The sequence below is a fragment of the Aotus nancymaae genome, unplaced genomic scaffold, assembly GCF_030222135.1.
Source record: "Aotus nancymaae isolate 86718 unplaced genomic scaffold, 86718_ANA_hifiasm-v0.15.2.pri h1tg000021l, whole genome shotgun sequence".
Classification (NCBI taxonomy): domain Eukaryota; kingdom Metazoa; phylum Chordata; class Mammalia; order Primates; family Aotidae; genus Aotus; species Aotus nancymaae.
In genome coordinates, this window is record NW_026988433.1 from 30,019,692 (window position 1) to 30,036,863 (window position 17,172).

General features: G+C 37.6%; 1 protein-coding gene and 1 non-coding gene across 2 annotated transcripts in view; one reads left to right on the forward strand and one right to left on the reverse strand.

The window, feature by feature from the left end:
• PAH (phenylalanine hydroxylase) overlaps positions 1-17,172 on the forward strand; it is a 73,215-nt gene that overhangs the window by 5,529 nt on the left and 50,514 nt on the right. Inside the window, exon 3 of the mRNA XM_012469218.2 lies at positions 15,095-15,278. Within this exon, the coding sequence (XP_012324641.2) occupies positions 15,095-15,278 (184 nt within the window). The remainder of the gene's footprint in view (positions 1-15,094; positions 15,279-17,172) is intronic.
• LOC135276299 (U4 spliceosomal RNA) lies at positions 6,439-6,579 on the reverse strand. Its single transcript, XR_010343867.1, has one exon. It is a non-coding gene; the product is annotated as a U4 spliceosomal RNA (small nuclear RNA).

Sequence of the window (17,172 nt, forward strand, 5' to 3'; positions counted from 1 at the left end):
GAGTCTCTTTACAGTGGTGAAATGTGACCAAAATCAGCATTATCAAAAAAGAAACTGAATATTAAAACAAACCTTTCCTTAACAGTAAAAAAGAAAAAAAAGTACTAAAAATTAACATCATGATTAATGTCATGTTGATAGAATGTATCCTTGGTAGGATGAAAATGGCACATTACCCCTGTGGTCTTCCTCCCCAAAACCCATAACCTCAGTCTAACCATGAGAGAAAAAATCAGATGAATCCTAATTAAGGAACATTATCCAAAATACATGACCAGTACTCCTCAAAACTCTCAGGTCATCAGACACAAGTACTGTCTGAGCAATTGTCACAACTGAGAGGAGCCTAAAGAGACGTGAAGACTAGGTATGACATGGTATCTTGAATGGGATCCTAGAACAGACACAAGACATGAGATATAAACTCATGAAATTTGAATAAAGTATGGTCTTTAGTTTATGATGTGCATCAATATTGGTTCATGAATTGTAACCTATGTTCCCCACTCATGTAAGATGTTCATAATGGGGGAGACTGGGTCCAGGTTATGTGGGAACTCTGTGCTATCGTTTCTATTTTTTCATAAATCAAAATTATTCTTTAAAAATTGCCTTTAAAAATTAAGCCTAGGGGAGGAGAATGTGTGTCTGAGTGAGAGCAAGCAATGAGTGTAGAGAAGAGAGAGCATTTTCCGAATGACAAACTGTTCATGAGAAAGAATGTATCTGTAAAATGCACCTTTGTAACTTTTTAGCTTTTGTATTAGATAATCGGCATTTTCTCCTTGAGAGGTTGCCCCTTAGGCCTAAGACAGAGTTAATAGATTAAATAATAGTAAATGAGCAGAATGTTTTCAACCTAATAAATAAACCACAAGTAACTAAATTACCAGAACTGGATGAAATACACTCAAGACATGTGTGTTTGTGTGTGGTGGGGGGGTGGGAGAAGGGGGTGCATGCATGTGTTTGAACTCTGGGTGAACTCTCTGAAGCATAATCCACAATCTCGACTGCACAGGTCAGTAAGTGATGTTATTATACCCATTTTACAAAAGAGAAAACAGAGGCCACTGTATTGGGTGACTGAAGAAGTGTTGTTAGTTAGTATTGATTTTTTTTTCCAAACATATTTCAGATGTTGCTGTAGAAATTGTATAGGCCAACATACTTCTCTCCTTATTAACAGCCTGCCAAAATGTTACAATCATTCAAAGTGCTGAGTTAAGGCCAGACATGGTGGGTCACACCTGTACTCCCAGCACTTTGGGAGGCTGAGGCTGGCAGATTACTTGAGGCCAGGAGTTCAAGACCAGCCTGGCCAACATGGTGAATCCCCATCATTACTAAAATTACGAAAATTATCTGGGCATGATGGCACATGTCTGTAATCCCAGCTACTCAGGTGGCTAAGGCATGAGAATCTCTTGAACCCAAAGGCAAAGGTTTCAGTGAGCTGAGATCACGCCACTGCACTCCAGCCTGGGCGACAGAGTAAGACTCTGTCTCAAAAAAAAAAAAAAAAAAAAAAAAGATGCTGCATTAAGAGACAGAATCAAATTCTTGTATTTGTGGAACCACATTATGTGATGAGCCAGGCAAATGTGACTCTTCGTTTAATCCTCATGAAACTAAGTGAAGGTAGCACTCTGTCTTTATGTTTGAGGGAACTGAAGTTCGGAGCAGTTGAGTAGTTTGCTCAAGATCACACAGCTAATGTACAGTGGAAATGTCATTGAACCCTGAATATCAGATTATAAAACCCATGATCTCTCTATTACACCGCACACCTCTGTCAAATACAGCTATCCCTGAACATCTGAATCACTCTGGAATTTTTCAAAAAATGCAAATATCCTGACCACAGTCTCCCATTCTTGGGGGGAGGGGGCAAGACTGTCTGTCTCTGGGTATTTTTTCTTTCATTTAAAAAAAAAAATTAAAAATCAAGGCTTTCCACTCTCCCTAGTCTTCCAAATCTTTCTCATCTTCATACTTTCTCAAATATACCTGATGGGAAAAATGCGTTGAAATGCAAGAAAATTACTAATATTCCTTCCACCTACTATCAAACACTGTTAACATTTTGACATATCACTTTCATTTTTTCCTGTACAATTACAGGTTCAAAAACTACAAATTAACATATTGTTTCTTGAGAAAAAAATTAGAAGATAAAGCTACAGTCTTTTCTGATCTACCCTCTATCCTGGTCATTCTAGCCAAGGCAACGTAATTATGAGTTTAGCATATTTCCTTCCATTCCTTTGGAAAAGTATGTTGATATTGACCAGTGTCATGCTGTGCACATTGGTCTGCAACCTCTTTCAGTAAGCACAATGGAGCAGCCAAGAGAATGGACCCCATGGATGCAGGGCTGAGGCTTAGAGAGAGTCACTTGACTTCTCCGTGCTTCAGTTCCTCATCTGTAAAATGGAAATAATAGTCTTGTCTGCTAATAGGGTAATTCTGAAGATTAAATGACTTAATGCATGTAAAACCCTCAGAATATTTATTAACTGTTAAGTAAGAATTACTATATATATATTTTCTGAATGCAACGTTTAAAAAATGGACACATGTTGATACAGATAGATCAGGTTCATAACTTTTAACTTCTGAAGTATGGTTCTTAATATATGTGTATCATATTTTATTTATCATCCCTCTATTTTTGGCATCCATTCTGTTTTCTATTTTCTGTAGTCACAGACAAATCTGCAGTATTTCGTTCAATTTTTCGGGTACATAATATGCAAAAATTTTTTTAGGGTAGATACTAGAAGTGGAATCTGGTCCTGGAATATGAACATTTTTAGTTTTAATCAAAACTGTAAGTTTTTCTCCAAATGTCCTGTAGGAATTTATACTCCCACTGGTTCAACATGAGAATAATCATTTCTCTATACATTTAAGAATATGTGCTTATTATTGCCTTTAATCTTGGACAATATAGTGAGTGAAATGTGGTAATCTGATTTAATTTTCATTTTCCTGATTATTAGTGAGATAGAGGTCATATTTTATGACTTTTTAATTTTTCTTTTTGTAAATTGTGATTTGTCTACACATTGCATTTTTTGTTGCAAATGTGCCTTTTTGTTACTGATTTCTTGACATTTTATATAATCTGAATACTATTATGTGTGTTACAAAGATTATCTCCCAGTCTTTCTCATTTTACTTGGGTTTATGGTATAATTTGTCATACTGAAATTTAAAATTCTGATATAATCAACATTTTCTGTCCTTTTTTTAAATGTGCTTTCGATTTTTGTTTGTTCTTGAAGTTTTTTTTAAACTCCACTGGTGACTCTGATGCCCAGTCAGGAATAAGAACCACTATTCTAAGCTATTGCCTGGGAAGGGATTCTTGCTGTGTATGAGAGACTGTGTTATCACTTCACATGAATTAAGTCATATTTAATACTCATGATAGTGCTATGGGGAGTCAGCAATTCCATACCCATTTTAGAGAGGATGAAAATAAAGCTCAGAGACTCAGTAGCTTGTCTAAGGTAGACAAGATAGTAGGACTTCGGAAATTGACCCAGGTTCTATATTTTTTATACTTTTTTAATCAGAGAAAAACCAATTGCTATGAGAAAGCAAAATTACACAGCAGTTATTTTGCATGTCTCATTGTAAAGAGAATGATCTTTATACTGGGAATTTTGAAACAAAATGTTGAGAGCCAAGAAAAGCATGGCTGGTAGGTCTTAGGACTCTGCCCTTGGACTAGTGACTTCACTCCATCACCTATCTGTTACTTACAAAGGGGTGAATCAGGGAGCTATCTGGGGCCAAGGTATTATGAGGAGTCAAGAGATCACTATTTGCCCGTGGATGAATTCATATCTTTGGTTCCAAATATTATAGTAGCCCCATGTTGTGATATAGAGTAGAAGGAATATAGGCTTGATACTGAACATCTAAATCCCAGATCTGCCAGTGATTAACTTATGGGTTACACTATGCCTGGTGTGACTCTGAGGCCACAGAAGATGCTCACACAACTTTTATTCCTTTACCCCTTCCACATGTGATCTATGAACCCCATCAGTAATCTTTGAGAAAGCCTGAAGATGAGAAAGATGTTGGAAGACTAAGAAGAGTCGAAAGTCTTGATTTTTAAGTTGTTTTTTCTTTAAATGAAAATCTAGAATGAATGACTTGTATTGTTTGTACATACTTACGGAAAAATGGCAATGACCAATAATAGCTAGGGTTGAGCCATTCACCAGAAGAAAAGTAGCGTGGCAGAACAGGGGGACTGTGGTGCACATAGTGTACTCATGTATTCATATCTCTCCCAACATCTCTGTCAATGAGGTGGAGAAGCAAGCCATAGATGAAAATACGGACAAGATCTTTAAGTTGTGCAGTTTCCATTTCTGGATGCTATAAAATGAAATTAAAGGGAATAAGTGGCAAAACAAATGAAACAATCTGGACTGTACTTTAGAGCAGTGTTTCCTAAATAATATTCTGCCAAAATCTGTATGACAGTAGATGTTTTATCAGAAAAGAATTCCAAGGGTCATCATATCCGAAAAATTCCACATCTAGGTTTTAGAGAGCCATAGTGCACATGAATTTATTAAAGACTGAGAAGTTCTGCAGAGAGGAAACCTGTTTAATGTAATTTCACTCAGCATTTCCTATATGTATGGGACCTCGTTTAGGGAAGATCTGTTAATACCTTCTAGGCACTAGTATTTCACTAAACTTATGCTGTTTTAGAGTTATGAACTCCAAACTATCGGCGATGACCTAGGTTTGGGGTCCTGAGGGATGGAATAGCATTGGGGTTAAGAATATACCATCTAGAGTCAAACTGTTTGGATTTGGAACCCAGTTGCACAACCTGTGAGCTTGATGACCTCTGGAAAGTTATTTAACTTCTTAGTGGCTGGGTTTCCTCATTCTACAAATTAAGATAAGGAGTAGAAATTCTAGTGAATTGGGGCCAAGTGATTAGGAATATACCAAAACCCCTATCTGCTAACCTAAAAACATCCTACTGACCTCAGTAGATTGTTCTAACTTTCAACTATTTATGCATTGATTTAAACATTTTCTGTAGTGCTCTATATTTTTAGCCTCTACTAACTCATGTCCATGCCTTTTAGGAAAATAGTCTCCTGAGAGCCTTTCCTGTAAGTGGCTCAGTAATGGGCTACAAAATGAGAAGCAGACTCCTGGGGGAAGTACACTGTTCACCTTACTGTGTATTCTCTAGGGAAGGGAACAAGCAAACAAGCAGATACACAAAGCTCTGAGCTCAAGGCCGTCTCTGGCATACATGGGTATGCTCAAAGACAGCATCATTCAAATGATGAAGACAAAGAGGCTCAGACTAGACAAGCTTCCAGGAGCTAGACACTTACAGCCAAAAACTGCTTCAGAATTTACCGTCCATTTTTACAGTAGACAGGCTTTTTGGAAGCAAATGGGAAAGGCACATTATCTATTAGTCATACCCACTTTTTTTGTGCCCTTCTTCTGCCTAGGAAATCCACTCCTCCCCCTCATCAGATATTCAGTGATCACATCAGATATTCAGAGATCCTAACCTCATCAGATATTCAATGATCAATGACCTCAGCAGATATTCAGTGATCTCTCATTTATGCACTTAATTAATATTTTCTGATTATCTACTTTGTCAGAGCCTATATAAATGTTGGGGACAATGGAGTAAGCCAAATAGTCACCCTCCGTCCCTATAGAACTAATGGACTCCACATGAACAGGCAGTTACAATTGAGATGTAACAAGTGCTGTGAGGAACTCAAGGTTTTATGAGCATTCTTAATCCAGATGTGAGGCCAAGGAGGCCAGGGGAGGTTTCTTGGAGATGTCAAGCTGAAACCTGAAGGAGTTGATAAGAAGGAAGAAGTAAATTCTAGAATGAAGGAACAACTGATTTAGGGGAAGACAGAACAAAACATGGTCAGGTCACAGAATCCTCAAAAGCTTTCCCATTTGTGAACCGCAGCATTCTGGGGACAGAGAGGACATCTAGGCAGGTACATGATGTTTGTTACTCTCATATTTGGATTTTAAAGACCTATCTGTGACCCCTGGGCCTGGTGAGTGGGACTGGAGCAAAAGTGAATCGCGAGGATGGCTTTTACCCTCTGGTGTTGGGTACAGAGAGCCAAGAGCAGCAAAATGTTTACCAAGAACATGTTTTTCTTTAATCAAAATAAGAAGTTTGAGTTTCACTGGAGAAAAAAAAAGTTCTTATAGCACAGATGACATTTTTATTTTATTCAAACCACAAAATATAGATAATGATATAAAGAACAGCCATGGAACTCAATTCCTACTTAAGAAATAAAATGCTGCAGAGATAACTGAAAGTCCTGGGTAACCCCCTCCCCATACATTCCTTCCTCAGGGGCAATTATTAATTAGAATTTAGTATGGATTATTTCCACACATCTTTAAAAACTTTTGTTATATATGGATATCCATTAGTGACACATGGCATAGATTTGCAAGCTTCTCAATTAGCAATAATTGAACCTCAGATAAACCTTACTGGTTACAATACTGCCACTGTGCAAAGTTTGGCAAGCTTCATAATATTGGAATCGTATTGTACCTCTCCTTCTGCAATTTTGTGTTTTGGGGAGAGGGTGGTAAACATTGGTTTTGAGATTAGACTGATTTGCGTGTATCTCTCCATATCTATGTCTATAGATATAGGTAGTAGATATCTATATCTACCATGTGTGTTTTCACCTATCTATCTATAGTTATAGATATACAGAACTCTATATCTAAATAGATATAGATAGGTATAAACACACACATATCTATATAGAGAGACAGAGAGAGAGAGACAGGAAATGAAAGAACAAGAATTGTGTTATGTATATATATATATATATATGAAGGAGCAAGAACTGTAGAGAGACATACATACATGGATATCTATCTATCTATCTATCTATTTCTACAGTTCTTGCTTTTTTGTTTTCTCTACATTCCATTGAGTGATTATACTCTATCCATTTTCTGTTGGTGAATATTTAGGTTGTTTCCATTGTTCATACAAGCAGTTTTCACTGAACATTTTATACAGGTCTGATAACTTTATTTATTTAGTATCAGAATTTCAAATGGAAAGCTGGCACTGTGTTTTTGGCTGCTAAACAGTTCATATCTGGGCATACTTAAGAAATAGCAACACAAAGCTTGCATTTTAAGCTTTCGTTATGAAGTTAGATCTTATACTGGGAACATCTAGACAGAGTCTGTGGTCCATGGATACCATGAGTTGTGATTATTGCTCATTGACAGCCTATACTGAAATAGTCCACAAGGTTTTTGTTGTTGTTTTTGACAGAGTCTTACTCTGTCGCCAGGCTGGAGTGCAGTGGCGCGATCTCGGCTCCCCTCAACCTCTGCTTCCCTGGTTCAAGAGATTCTCATGCCTTAGCCTCCTAAGTAGCTGGGATTGCAGGTGCTTGCCACCATGCCTGGCTAATTTTTGTATTTTTAATAGAGACGGGGTCTCACCATGTTGGCCAAGCTGATCTCGAACCCCTGATCTCAGGTGATCCACCTGCCTCAGCCTCCCAAAGTGCTGGGATTACAGGTGTGAGCCACCGTGCCCGGCCCACAAGGTCTTTTTGATCCAGAATATCTTACCAATTTGGTGGTATAGGAAAAGAAGCACACAAAAAATGAGTTATTTTCCCTAAAGGCATGAATAGAGCCAGATTAAGCTGCTACTACCCTGGCTCTCTCCAGCAAGGAGTCTCCTCTGAGTAAGGCAGCCCCTACTACCTGGAAGGGGGAGTGGGGGAAGAAGTAATCTCATAAAGAGGGAGATAACTGAAAGAAAAAAGGTCCAAAGAATGACACAAGATACATGCCAAGAGGACACAAGAATGAGATCCCAGAAGATGGTCTTTGGGGTGAGAATCCCATGGAAGGTCCAGCTTGAACCTCTCCAAGATCTCCTCCTTCAGACCAGAGTGGGGGATAACCTTGAGCTCCCTGTAGAATATAATTGTGCTGCTCATACTTTCTTGAGTGTTTCTGGTTTCCTGTAAATGACAGTGGGTTTCATTCCCATATCCTTGGTCAACTGGGGCATTCTTGGCCCTCCCAGAAGAGGAAATCAGTGAAACATGTAAGAAGTTACATCAGTATCTCCTCCCGACTTCTCCAACCTTTGCAACTACGATATCTCACCCCCAAATATTGTTGTTGCCGCCAGAGAGTTCCTGTCCCATCCCACTACAGTTTATTCTTAAAACAGCTGCCAGAATGCATCTTGTAAAACATGAGTCAAATGATCTCTCTCTCCTGCCTAATTACTTCCCATAGCTTCTTATATCACTCAGAGTGAAAAACCAAAGTTCAGATAATGACCAACGTGGCCTTCCACGATCTGTTCCTGGTAACCTCTCTGCCTGGTGTCTTCATACCCCCACTTCTTGCTCACTCTGCCACAGTCACACAGCCTCCTTGTTGTTCTTCCCTCACATTGTGCATTCTCTTACTCCAGGACCCTTGCATTGGCTGTTCTCTCACATTTTTCTCCCTCACTGATTTTAGGTTCATGCTTAAATGTTACCTGTTTATTTTTTGATGACTTCCTGGCTGCATTGTTTAAAATAGCACCTCCATGCACAATGGTGTAGCCAGTACCTCCTTCCTGCTTTGTCTTTCTCCATGGTGCTTACCACCATCTGAAGACTGTAAATATGTAAATATTTTACATATTTACTGTAGCTACTGTGTGTCTCCTCCTTTGAGAACATAAAGCTCCACAAAGGCAGAGTTGTTTTTTTTTTTTTATGCTTTTCCCACTGTTACACCTCAGCACCTAGAACAGGGGTTAACACAAAAAATGAATTATTGAACATTCCTATCTATTTACCTAAGACCAGTGATTTAGAGCATTTTTTGTAAATGTCTTTGTTGTTGTTCACAGTAACCTCTGAAATAGGCCAGGACATAACTTCATTTAAGTTTACTTCAAGACAACAGCACATTGTGGTTCAAGAAGTTCCCCCTTGCCAGTCTAGTCTCATCTCAAAAGATCAGACTTTCCTTCTTTTTGAAGTGTGCTCTCAAAAAAAAAAAAAAAAAGCTGAGAAAAATAGAAAAATTTAGGGTGAAACAAATATGAAAGGATAAAATGACACATAAAATGTAATGTGCTCCATCTTTCAGAGAAATGTGTATCTATACCAAGTTGAGGAGGCAGAGTATAAGGAGTACGTACTGAGTATCTATTAATGAAGACAAAAATTGTTAGGTGCTTTTGCTTTTTAAAATTCTCATTAAGCTGCCAGGTAATATTATCATCTTTATTTTAAACACATAATACCAGTTTCAGAATAGTCGATTAATATATCCAAAGGTAGTGAGTAGCAGAACCAGAATTTGAACTCTGATTAGTTCCAAAGCCCACATACTTTGCAAGATACCATTCTCCCTTTCAAGGAATAAAATAGAGGAGGAGGAGAATACAGGGCCCTAAGTTTAGGGTCAAAAGAAGATCCAAGAAGGCAAGCCAACTTTTCACCATTATGAACTCTGTTTCTATAGTTTTATTTCCTTGTGACCAATCCCCCTTTACAAAGATTTTCTTAAAGAACAGGAGAAGAAAGGGGTTTCTGGTGAATCCTTAGAAAAATTGGCAGTTTAGCCAGGCACAATGGTTCATGCCTGTAATCCCAGCACTTTGGGAGGCTGAGGCAGGCAGATCACCTGAGGTCAGGAGTTCAAGACTAGTCTGACCAACATGGTGAAACCCTGTCTCTACTAAAAATACCAAAAAAAAAGAAATTAGCTGAACATGGTGGCTTATGCCTGTAAACCTAGTTACTCTGGAGGCTGAGGCAGGAAAATCTCTTGTACCCTGGAGGAAGAGGTTGCGGTGAGCTGAAATCGTGCCATTGCAACTCCAGCCTGGGCAACAGAGTGAGACTCTGTCTCAAAAAAAAAAAGAAAAAAGAAAAAGAAAAATTGGTCTCACACATTCTGTTGGAGTCCTCATTAAGCAAGGTTTTATGCTGCCATCTTTTATGCATAAATTAAACATTAGACAAATCATGTTTTTGAAAAGTGTAAGCCTTCATTGACTTCCCCTTGATATCCACTTGGAGTAGTATCAAGAGTGCTTTCTTTATCCATTGACAAAGATGTGGTGAGTGTATATGGGTCTGTTTGTAAATCTTCACAGACCTCTTGTTGAAAAGTAAAAATTCATTTGTTAAAACTGTAGTCCTAAACAGGCTTGGAAATTAACTTTTGAGGCTCTCTTAGCAATCAAAATTATTGGTTTCTGAGGATCCACACTAGTAAATTAGAAAGATGCCAATAAGGAGATTACATGCCAAACTGGAGGATTATTTATTAATAAACTGATTCAAATGGGTAGGAAATGATTTAAACAATTCAGCTATATGTTCAATGTGTAATTAACCAGAAACTTCACTCATATAAGACTTTTGCCAAGTAAGTAGCAGTTACATATAATCTCATCATAACCCCCACCCCCACCCCCTATTTGTTAGCCTAGGCATAACTTTTTAAACATGTTTTCATAATTACTTACCTATATCAATCATAAATATATACGCCTATGGTTATCATTATAACCATTTAACAAATAAATTTAATTCTTCATTATAAGTAATAAATGTTTTTAGGAAGGTTAAACTATGATTTTTAAAAAGAGAAAGAAGGAAACAAAATCACCCCTAAGCCCTTCATCTGTAGACCACCACTACGATCATGTCTGGGAGTGCTTACTGGCACGTTTTTTAATGCATGTTGTTGTTTTTGTACTCACTTTTTAATGATTGCCTAATCTTCCATTTTGTGATTATACCACAGTCCACTTCATCATTCCCCTGTTATGGGAGTTTAGTTAGCTTAGAAGTTTTGGTGAAATGCTTTGTGAAGTTTCTCATAAGTTAAATCTCTAGCACTAGAAAAACTGAGTCATGAAGCATAAATTGTTTTATTGTTATCCTCAAAGCTGGAAGCCTCTCTGTGAAAGTGGATGCTTCCAGGGGTGGGGTATGGGTAATGAGCACTATATCCTATGGTCTGCTTCCCAGCACTTCTTCCCCTCTCCTCTCCTTTCCCAAATTCTCCCACAAATAAGTATGCCAGAGGTGTGTCCATTCTTGGTTCTTGGATTTGCTGTGCTCTCAGCTCTACATAAGGCAGGGATTGGTTATGTCTTCTTTTGAAGTTTCATCTTAGGTAAACAGTAGGTGGAACCTAACCATTCTCTTTCTTCCTGAGCCAAGAACGATGACATTGCTCTTTGCTTTGTTTAACAAGTAATCTCTGTTTGCCAGAGAAAGCTTCAGACCTACCACTGTCTCTCTGGCATTCCCTCCCCACTATTCTGTCCCCAGTTGGGGCCCTTCTGTGGGTTTCCCTAGCCTCAGCCCTCAGGGGTGTGTTCTCTGCAGTTGGAGCCATAAATAATGGCTGCACTGTGAGCCTGTTTGCGGTTACTTATTGTATTTACTGTACACAGAGGTTTTAATTATTTGTGTTTGACATAATGATAATAATAGTAATAATAATAATAAAAGTTGACATTTGTGGAGTGCTCACTGTGTGTACGCCTGGCAGGAAAGACAGTGTGGGTAGAAAACTAAAGACTCTGAGATTAGAAAAAAAATGGGACTCATTCTCCCACTACTTACGACAAAGCACCTTCATCTCTGATTTTATTTTTTATGTCTCCCTTAACCTTTTCAAAGGATTGTTGGGATGGTACAGAAAAGAATTCTATACTATAAAGTGATACTTAAGTATGAAAAGGTATCATGACCTTTCTTCAACCTAATACCATTAATGATCAAGGCAAAAGATACACCTCTTCAACTACAAGTTCGGTGAATTTTATTTTTTGAAATTTTAGAGTAATTTAAGTTATATTTTCAGATTACTTTCTGTCCATTTAAATATTGGAGCAACTCCTATCATATGTTTGTTTTAGTGCAATGTATATGATACTCCTTGGTTTTAGCCATAATAAATGGCATTACCAAGGAAATCACATATCTTCTGACTAAGTAGCAGATGATTTGCTAGGCATTTATATTAGAGACCAACTAAAATAAATGACTGTTTTTGTAATAACTACAAGAGCTAAAATATCAGCATCTAAAGACATTAAAATTGAGTAGCTGTAGTAAATAATCATTATTTTCACATTTTTATGGCATTTAATAAAAACAGCTTCCCAGCTCTTTGCGAGAATGTGGGAGTAGGGTGTTTTCATGCCTAGTAAGTACTTCCAGCAGGAAAACACCGACTGATGACTGCAAGCTGACGTCTTTGTATTGGGGTTCAGTGTATTTTAGTAGACTCTGCCAAGTTTTGCTGCTGACCAGCATTCATTTTTTAGTCCATTTCTGCTTCAGAACCAGTATATAGAGTCCAGGTTTTGCAAGGAAACTGTGGCATAATTACAAATGAGCTCCGGTCCCCCACAGCCCGTTCTCAGAAAGGGACAACATAGATGTAAATAAAACTCTTGAGTCATCCCCAAAAATTTTCTTAGGGGACGCATTTGGACAAATTATACAGCTCACCTTGTGCTTCCTACTTATGTCTGGTGATTTTACACCTAGCACACAGCGGATGCCATAATAATCCAGAGGAGTCCAAGGAAGTTGGTTCTACAATTAGGGAGCACTTGAGACATCAAGCAAACTCAGTACTCAGGCAGTTACTACCTTTGAGAAAAAAGTTATTGACTTTTTCTGAGAACACACCATAGCTACATTCCTTAAAATTCTAAGACTATTTATACTTGTGATGTTCTAACATTTTTTAGAGCATTTTAAAAAGTGTTTTATTCACTGAGATGTTTAAGAATAGTCAAGAATAAATGTCAGTTTGAATATATGAGAGTTAATGTGAAAATATAAACAATCATTATAAATCAGTAAAAAATCTCTGTAATAAGAAAATAGTATAAACTGATAATTAATAAAAGAAATGCAAATGGCCACTAGACCTAGGACAAATGTTTAATGTCATCAGCAATTAAATAAAAATTTGAGCGATGAGTTATTTGCTGTTTTCATCTGTCAAGTCAAGAATATTGAAAATCCTGAAAGTTGGTACAGATGAGAAGTATGGCTCCTCTAGTGGAAAGATAGAAGAGATGAGTATAGTCTTTCTGGAAGACAATGGAACAATATATAAAGAACTTTTGAAGGGTAGTTTCTGATTAAACAATTTGGCCCCTAGGTATTTATGCTGATAAATCAGTTAGGCAAGAAGGCAAATATTTATGTATAATGCTGTCCATTGGTTTCTAGTGGCAGAAAAATAAGAAGCAACACACATATCCATCACTAGAGTATTGGTTAAAGAATTTATGACCACATCTACACAGTGGATCATTAGGCAGCCATTAAAAATGTTCTGATGGGGATAGGAATGGCTAATGTAAAAGCAGCAAATATTTTATTCATCCTTGCATTGTCTAAGTACCAGCTTGGCCCATGATATTTATTTAAAGATGATATTCCTCAGGGAAATATGATGTGTTCTTTTCTTCCCCTTGGATTCCTGAAATTCTCCTTATTTAATCACATAGTGATCAGAGTGGCAGTCAAATTTGAGGGTGGTATGGAATATGATGGACTTTTTTCCGTTTTCTCACCCACAAACTCTTTTCATGTCCTTGGATAATTTTGATCCTTTTGAGGAGATTCTAGAAGACATCCTGAATATAGTATCTTCTTACCACCTTCACTCCCAACACCATGGAGATAGCCACCTTCACATCTCATCTATATTTCAGCAATGGCTTCTTGACAGGCCTTACTTGGTCTGTCTTATCCCTTAAAGTTTATGCTCAACATGATCCTTTTAAACCTGTGAGATCATATTATTCCTCTGCTCAAAACCTTGCAAAGACTCCTATTTCTTTCAGAATCAAACCCATACTCCTTAAAATGGCCTGCAGTGACCCTATGATTATTATGACACTGTCTCCTGTTATTTTCTCCTTTACCTCCTCCACTCTTGTGAACCCACCTCATGGCTGTCTCTCCAACAGGCCAGGCACGCTCCGGCCTTCACCTCCCACAGTTCCGTTAGGACTGTAGCTAAATCTTGTCATCCCAGTGAGGTGAGTCTCCATGTGCCTGCCCTATTTAGTCCTGCAGTCTGCCCTTACCCTGCCTCAGGAATGCCATTTTCTTCCCCCTGCTCTGCCTCACTTTTTTTCCTTAGCCTTTCTCATTTAACATGCACAAATGAGTTTCTCTTATGTTTGTTGTTTTTATCCTCTCAACTTGAATGTAAGCTTTATAAAGGAAAGCATCTTTAGTTTGTTCACTGATGGATCCCAAGCTGCTAGAAGGGTGATTGGCCACTGTTGAGTGCTACAAATGTATATATTTATTGAATAGCTTGAATAGAAAGTAATTATATACATATATTAATGGTAATTATATTAGATAACTTTCACTGAGCATGTATGACGTGCCAAGTGGTATATATGTATCATCTCATCCAACACTTCCAATGAACTTGTGAAGCAGGTATAATTAAGACCAGCAAGTTACAGATGGGGAAACTGAGGGTTAGAAACATGAAAGTACATTGTCTCAAAAACAATATAATTTAGATCTTAGATACAAATCAATTAAGTCTGACCCCCCTATTCAAGCAGAACAGTGTTGCTTCTATAATGTTTGTTTATTTTAATTCCATAGAATTTCATTGGGGAAGGGGGGTTTTCCTATGTAAATATTTTTGGCAACCACTGTCCTAGATATTTTAACCAAACCAAAATCTTACAGTGGCAATTCTAGGCCTTTAGCCGATTTTCATGTGATTAAATTGTGACATTTGAACTAACTTCCCCCCTCCTGCCACTTAATGCTTGACTTTAAAGAAGAAAAGGTAAACAAATTTTGCAAATTTAAGGACTTTTTTCCATTCTTATGAAAATAATTCTATACTTGAATTCTCCATTTTGTTGTGCTAGGTTTTCTTGTTCGAGTTCTGCATCTTTGGCCTGTGTTATTTCCAGTGACTGTCCCCTCACTCTCCCCATTCTCTCTTCTAGGAGAATGATATAAACCTGACCCACATTGAATCCAGACCTTCTCGTTTAAAGAAAGACGAGTACGAATTTTTCACCCATTTGGATAAACGTAGCCTGCCTGCTCTGGCAAACATCATCAAGATCTTGAGGCAAGACATTGGTGCCACTGTCCACGAGCTTTCACGAGATAAGAAGAAAGACACAGGTGAGACGTAGAGAAATTCTGCAACATAAGTAACTCCACACTATCTTCATAAAATACTAGCAATATTTAAATATACGTATATTTAATATATATATTGCTATCATTTTATGGAAGTAAAATAATATATATGTGTTGGAAATAATGACTGGAGGAGTAAATGAGTGGACATAGATTGGGGACCTAGACAAGTGCCTGGTATATTTTAGACATATAACGAATATTAGTTCTTTTTTTCCTTCCTAAAGATAGCTAATTTTTTCTTTATAAACTTTTAAGTTTTATTTTTTTTCTCATTTTTTTTTCTTTTGATGTTTATCTTAAATTCAAGGGGTGTATGTATAGGTTTGTTACATGGGTAAATAGTGTGTTATGGGGATTTGGTGTACAGATAATTTTGTCACCCAAGCAATCAGCATAATACCCAATAAGTAGTATCTTAAGTTTCAACAAAACCAATGAAAATAAGCAATGGGGAAAGGACTTTCTATTCAATAAATGCTGCTGGGATAACTCAAAAGCCATATGCAGAAGATTGAAACTGGATCCCTACCTTTTACCATATACAAAAATCAACACGATGGTTGAATGGATTTTTGAATATCTCCGTTCCAGCCAGAGAGATCTCCCTAAGTCCTTTTAATAACATGACAATTCCGGAGCTGGGAATGCCTGGCTCCTTGTTCCTAGGGCTTACATTGTCCCTTTCCATCTTCTTATCTGTCTCTTCTACTCATACGAGCTCCTTGTGAGCAGGTGACTGTCTTACTTACATTTCTGTCCTCAGAGTTTAGCATAATGCTTGGTACACAGGTGCTCTGCAAATATTTCCTAATGAATGACCAATATAGGAATTGTCAAACTTGCATTGTCCCGTTTTTTACATAGGGAAATGCTACCCATCCTCTGGAGGAGAAGAGAGTGATAGAGTGTAGGAATTCTAAGTGTGGGCTTGAAGTTGAATAGACTGTGGTTCAAGCCCTACTTCTTCCACATACCGACTTTGAGACCCCTGACACGTTGCTTTAACTGTCCTGACCTCAACTTTTCATAAGGCATTTGTGAGAATTAAATAAAATCATGTATAAGCAGTGCTTAGAACAGTGCCCTGGTGCATTATAAGGCCGGAAAATTGATAGCATGTGATTGTTATTATGATTATGATTAGCCTGAAAGCAATACAGAGGAGCAAGGTGACTGCTTTTTAGGACCCAAAGCATATTCAGATGAACCATGTTTTAATAGACTTTTTAAAAAGAGCAGTATTAGGCTTACAGAAAAATTGCACAGAAAGCACAGAGAGTTCCCAGGTCTTTCATCCCCACCTCAGTTTCTCCTATTAACATCTTGCATTAGTGTGGTATTTTTTTCTTTTTAAAATTGGTGAACCAATACCGATATATTATCACTAACTGAAGTCCATAGTTTACATTCAGGATCATGCTTTATGTTTTACTTTGTCACTGGTTTTGACAAATGCATCATGTCATGTATCTAGCATTTCAATGCCATACAAAATAGTTTCACTGCCCTAAAAATGCCCTGTGCCCTAACTATCCATTCCTTCTTCCTTACACACTTCCTCCAGCAACCACTGATCTTTTTAGTAGCTCCATAGTTTTGCTTTCTTAAGAATGTCACATAGTTGAAATCATACAGTATGTAGCCCTTTCAGACTGGCCTCCTCCATTTAGCAATACATATTTATAGTTCCTCCATGTCTTTTTGTGACTTAATAGCTCATTTCTTTTTGTTGCTGAATAATATTCCATTGTCAGGATGTACCACAGTTTGTTTATTCATTCACCTATTGAGGGACATCTTGGTTGCTTCCAATTTTTGGTGATTATGAATAAAGCTGTGAATAAACATTTATGTGCAGGTTTCTGTGTGAAGA